The sequence below is a fragment of the Rattus norvegicus genome, chromosome 3 (genome assembly GCF_021556685.1).
Source record: "Rattus norvegicus strain SHRSP/BbbUtx chromosome 3, alternate assembly SHRSP_T2T, whole genome shotgun sequence".
NCBI classification, from domain to species: domain Eukaryota; kingdom Metazoa; phylum Chordata; class Mammalia; order Rodentia; family Muridae; genus Rattus; species Rattus norvegicus.
Genome location: NC_141536.1, coordinates 69,801,459 through 69,807,458, shown reverse-complemented (window position 1 = coordinate 69,807,458; position 6,000 = coordinate 69,801,459). Strand labels below are relative to the sequence as shown.

Sequence of the window (6,000 nt, the reverse complement as noted above, 5' to 3'; positions counted from 1 at the left end):
TGAAAGCTCTGGTGAAATGACAGCTGTCCAGAGAACATTTCTCTAATACAAGCAATAGACTCCAGTCATACAGGAATTCTGACAGCTTTTGTTCATATGTTGAATTTAGAGATCTAAAGGTTGTCATTTGAAGGCGGGGTGTCTTAAAGAGCAGGTAAACCCAACCCACTCTGAAATCACTGGAAAAATCAGAGAGCAGATCTTAGTCCCTCCTCCCAGTGGCTCTATTCCATCCAGACGGTGATTGGCTCGGGCTCTGTACTCTGGGACATTTAATGCTGAAAGAAAATGCGGCTAAGACAATAGCCTGCAAGGAGAGAGGTGAAGAAAGAAATGTAGTCGAGTTGTCCTCAGTGCAGAAGATTAACTACAGACCAAAACAGGGCCAGCTGGGCAGGTGCTCGCTGTCAGGCTCTGAAGAGCAATTTAGCCAAAGGCTGTGTAGGCACCAGGACTGCAGTGGAATGAAATAGGAGGAAAGGGGTCATTTTATGGCCAAGTTAGAGAACTAGAAATTTTAGGCATCAACCTAGAGAATCTCAGGGATCCAGGAGCAATGAAGTTGGAGGAAAAGCTTGAGCACAATGAGAGCCTTGTTGGAAAAAGTCGACCGTGTCTCAATGACACGCATCAGGCAAACGGGAAACCTATAGCTAATGGGAATCTGAGAGCAAATGGGAACGTGGAAGTCTATGAAAAGCAGGAGGCAAATGGCAAGGGTGACAGGCTCAGGAAATGTCTCAACCTGTACACCTGGCAGGAGATCCAGAAACACAATCAGGAAACCGACCAGTGGCTGGTGATTGATCGCAAGGTTTACAATGTGACTGACTGGGCAGGCAAGCATCCAGGTGGGCATCGGGTTCTCAACCACTATGCTGGGGAAGATGCAACGGTAAGGACACCCACATGCTAGCTCGTGTTTCTCTCTCTCTCTCTCTCTCTCTCTCTCTCTCTCTCTCTCTCTCTCTCTCTCTCTCTCTCTCTCTCTCTCTCTCTCTCTCTCCCTCCCTCTCTCTCTTTCTCCCTCCCTCCCTCTCTCTTCCGACCTATCTCCTTCCCCTTCCTCCCTCCCCTTTCCTTCTTCTGTTCCGTTCTCCCTTCCCTGTTTCCCTCCATCCCTTACTCTTTTCCCAATGCTGCTGGGTGCCTGAGATCTTAGCTTTTGCCCCCAAAACACTGAAGTACATGAAGTACATGCCTGAGCTCCACTATCACTATCTCCTCCAAGACCAATTTTTTAGGATTCCTATTTAGCAAGAAACTGGAAGCAGATGGGGCTTCAAGGTCTAGCTGTCCAATATGGGATACTTTCCAATGTTGATGGTGAAGATTGTGGTTTTGCATTGTGGATTTTTGGTTTTTTTTGTTTGTTTTTTGTTTGTTTGTTTGTTTGTTTGTTTGTTTAGTGTTTTATTTATCCTCATTAAAGTAGAATAGCTGCCCTATAAACAGCAAGTTACAAATAGGTAATACCTGGGGAAGGCATGTGGTTAATTCAAACAGGAATTTACAGATAACAATTCATTTCACAGACAACAAATATTCATTAATAACAGTGAAAGCCAAGAGCTTCCAGGACTTGGGAAGTTCACAGCTTTCTTCTGCACAGTGTAGCTCAAGCAGTTTGACAAGGGTGATGCGATTCTCCCTTAGAGACCCCTTCAAAGGCATTGCCTTAGTTACTATTGCCAGGGGCGTGCACGTTATTCCCACATCACAGTTCCTGATGCTCAAAGAGGCAAGCCATGTGCATAGCAGGATTGATGATGATAATTCTGGGCTCCAGGTTGCTTAGTCTTAACCATAAACTCCTGTATATCTGGTTCCTTTAAAAATAAAATAAGATAAAACTTAGAGGCAGAAAATAGCTCAGCAGGTAAAGACACTTGCCACCAAGCCAGACAATCTGAGTTCAACCACCAGGAACTGCCTGATAGAAGGTGAGAACCAATTTCTGCTAGTTGTCCTCTGACATCCACATGCATTAGTTCACACACACACACACACACACACACACACACACACACACACAGTAAATACATAAGTAATGCAAAGAGGTATTTTAAACTTCACTAAGTGTTTGATAAGGAAGTCTGCCAGATACTTTGCGTTCACTCAAGGATCTTTTCAGTCTGGACATGGCAATGCACCCCTTTGACCTCAGCACTAAAGAGGCAGAGACAGGCATATCTCTGTGAGTTCAAGGTCAGTCCGGTCTACAACAGAGAGTCCTAGGCCAGTCAAAACTACATAGTATGATTTTAAAATCTCTCTTTAAATATTCTGTGCATGGTGTATACTCCCACTCACTCTGCAAGTGCTATTCTCTGTCACAGTACAGAGAAACCGAGTTAGAGAACCTAAACAAACTCAAGTCAGAAAATCAGTATGTGGCAAACCCGGAATTTAAGCCGGGGCTGATATTTTTGCCCTTATTTCACACATGAGGAAAGAAGTTCTCAAACAGGTTTCTTCTCAGGACCACAGACATCTGTATGCAGATGGTATGTTCTAGAAATAGGATTCAGTAGATGCCTGAAGGATTTTAAAGTTTAGATTTGATGTCATCAACATCTTTCCCATAACTTTCAGTTTTTCCCTGATTTTTCACCCTTTTTCGCTGTCTATCTCTTGATCTTTTGTCATCTTCCTGCTTTGATGCCTCCTTCAATAAGATGAATGTTTTTCCAATCAGGCATGGTTATAGCTGATATGGTTTCATGTGTGTGTGTGTGTGTGTGTGTGTGTGTGTGTGTGTGTGTCACACACACCGTAGCTGTTTTCAGACATATCACAAGCGGTCATAGGATCCCATTACAGATGACTGTGAGTCACCATGTGGTTGGTAGGAATTGAACTCAGGATCTCTGGAAGAGCAGTCGGTGCTCTTAACCTCTGAGCCACCTCTCCAGCCCCTGACGTGCTTTTTAAACAATGTTCACTCTTTCTTTAGTAGCAAAGGAAGAGGTATTATAGGTGTCAGAAAAGCACACTCAGAGCAAAGCAGAGTATTTATGACAATAAGATAAGAACAATTAGCAAATGTCAAATGACAAAAAGACAACACCACAAAAGTAAAACAGCCACAGCTCCCTAGCTAGTCCATCCCCTTGTTCCTACAGCACACAGGAAATAGATGGCTTTATTTGTTTGTCTGAAACAAGATCTCCAATGTGCCAAGCTGGTCTTGAACTCTTGACCTCCACCTCCAGAATGTTGGGATTATAGCCATACATCATCACACTTGGCCTGGGTCAGGGTTTTCTAGGTTAAATCACAGAATTGCCTCAAAAATATGTTGGCCAGGACTTGAGCTTTCAATCACATTGAAAATTACTGACCGTCTCACTCAGTTTGTGGTAGCCCAGGTGATAGATGTGAAGTCTACTAATAATTTTTAATACCACAGGTGTCTGGAAGTGGTCATTCCCAGACTAGCTATCAAGGAGGAAATGTTTACTCTGACAGAAACCACTAGCGACAACAAGACTACCTTGTTAGTATTGGGACAGATCAAGAAAAAATTCATGTTTGGTCAACCATATACTTCAAGAAAAATATATCCAAAATCATTCAAATAGAAGGTTCTCAAGAGGAAGGTAGTTCAGGAATGAATGGTAAGAGAGAGAGATAGGAGTCAAGGAAGTTCTAATTCTCCCTGCCTACTCAGAGGATGGAGAACACGTATGCTGAGATTTCTTGTGTGAATTTAGGGAAACTATTGAAACGCCCAGAGTTTCAATTCAGTGATCTACAAAAGAATGCCTAAACTATGGTAAATGGAATGAATGTGTGTATAGTGCAGAGTATAATTGAAGACAAAGTTCATCAAATTATAGCATGCATATCCTCAGAAGTATGATTATTACTCTCAGATAGTTTACTATCACCGTAGACATTTTAATTATAGTTTGTACCATTTACTTGGGATCAAAACATTAAGCCCAAAGGCCCAAGGCCAAATGCTCACTTTACAGCTTAAGGAGTATTAGCACAATTTTTCCTGACTGGCAACTGAAGACCACAGGATAATCTCTGCATTATAGATGCTAGACTAGTGGCTGCACTTGCCCAGATAGGTACCCTTCTCTCAGTTACAAAGAAACTATTTTCTAGGCCTCCTACAAGGTGGGTAGCGATACCTAAGTCATGGAATCTGGCCTAATGTTTAAAACTACAGGTTTCAGAATGGAATAGACTCAGTGGACATCTGGCATCCACACTTATTAAGGAGGTTCTGAGGAGACTGTTTAAGCTCTTGGAGTCTCCATTTCTTATTTATTAAAGGAGAGAATAATAATTTAATCTTGGTTTTTATTATAAAGATCAGTGGAGGTTAAATAAAATGGCCACTATGGTGCTCAGGTGAGATTAAATATTCAACAATGATGGTATTGTAGTTGATCATCCCTTCATTCTCCTGAGATGGAGTTTAATGCTCCACACAGTAGTTTAATAAACCAGTAAAACAAAATCATATAAGCTCCTGCTATTGCATGCATGCGTTACTTGGTTGCTTAAGCTATGTAATTGCAAGCTAATGTAACAGTGCCAATAAACGGCTTAGGGCCCAGGACTTTTCATGTATGTGAGTTTACTGAGGAAAAGCCAATAAGTAGTAAGTTTGCAAAAGTTAGATTGTAAAGGTTATCATTTAATTTCATAATGATAGGCTATTTTGCAGTTTCTAAAATGAAGATTGCTAAACATTTTGATAATACACACCTATGAATAAATACTTGTCCATACGTTTTATGCTACACACTGATATGTTCCAATATAATCATGATGGTAGATACACGGAGGCTGCAGCGTTTGAAATAATAAAAGCAAGCGCAGGTCAGTCTGTTCATCTCTCAACATCACACCTTAGAAGAAGCAGTGACAGGGCTGAAGTTACGGCTTGGTCAGTAAAGTGCTTGTCATTCAAGCATGAGGTCTTGGATTTGGATCCTCAGCCCTCACTTAAAATGCTGGGCACTGCAGCATGTGGTCCCAGTGCTGGAGACCTTCAAATCAAATGATAGTCTTTACTCTCAGTGCACTCACAGATTCCTGAACTTTGCTTCTGGCCAGCCAGCCTAGCACAATTAATGGTCACCAAGGCAGGGAGAGGTATTATCCAGAGATATACACTATCTCCAAGAATGAGGGAGAGAGTGACTGAACAAGATGCCTGATTTCAATGTCCAGTCTCCACATACATGTACACACACACACTCACATGAACACATACACACAAATATAACACATTCAGTCAAGTCTTTTATATATTAAATGTGGAATAGACATGGTAGAGATGATAGATGTTAACATAAAAGTGAGTCTTTCTCAACTCTTTGGAGTGCTGCTGGGGAGACAATGCACCATGTACAACTGCAAAAGGAAGAAACCATGTGGATTAGGATGAACTCAGCTGCCAGGGGCAAGGCTAGGGCAAAGAGAAGAAAGTGTGAGAAAACAAGGTGTAAATATGTGACTAGTCATGATTAAGTATCCAAGCATCATGGGCATCCACTTCCTCTGTTTAGCATAATACTGTGCAAAGTACACACTTGATTGATGTCTTAGAAAAACAGACAAAAACATTCCGGGTTCTAGAAGATAAAAATAGACCATGGCAGCTAAGAAGGTGTGCGTGAGGCCTCATCCTTCCTGAGTATCCATAGAAAGTTAATAGTCCTAGGGATAAAGAGAAATCTTTTCTTCAGTAGTATAGCCACAGTTAAGGAATCCAGGCTTCTGTAAATAATCTCTCACTCATAAAAACAATCCTAATGAAATTCATTAGGTCATCAAATGAAAGAGAGATGGGTGGAGGAGAGAGAAAGAGAGAAAGAGAGAGGAAGAGAGAGAAAAAGGAGAAAGACAGACAGGAGGGAAGACAAAGAGAATCTTCTGGAGTGGGAGAAGAACAAGGGATAACTGTAATTAAAATTATATATTTGTAATAACATAGATAGAAATTGTATTTATGTGAAAATGCCATAATAATAC

The 6,000-nt window shown here is 41.3% G+C and overlaps 1 protein-coding gene across 1 annotated transcript in view; it reads left to right on the top strand.

Annotated features, from left to right (window-relative positions):
- The first annotated feature begins 301 nt into the window (after window positions 1-301).
- The window catches only part of Fads2b (fatty acid desaturase 2B), a 40,594-nt gene continuing 34,895 nt past the window's right edge, over window positions 302-6,000 (top strand). The window contains 1 exon segment of the mRNA NM_001429865.2: window positions 302-895. Coding sequence (NP_001416794.1) covers window positions 557-895 — 339 coding nt within the window. The 5' untranslated portion in view covers window positions 302-556.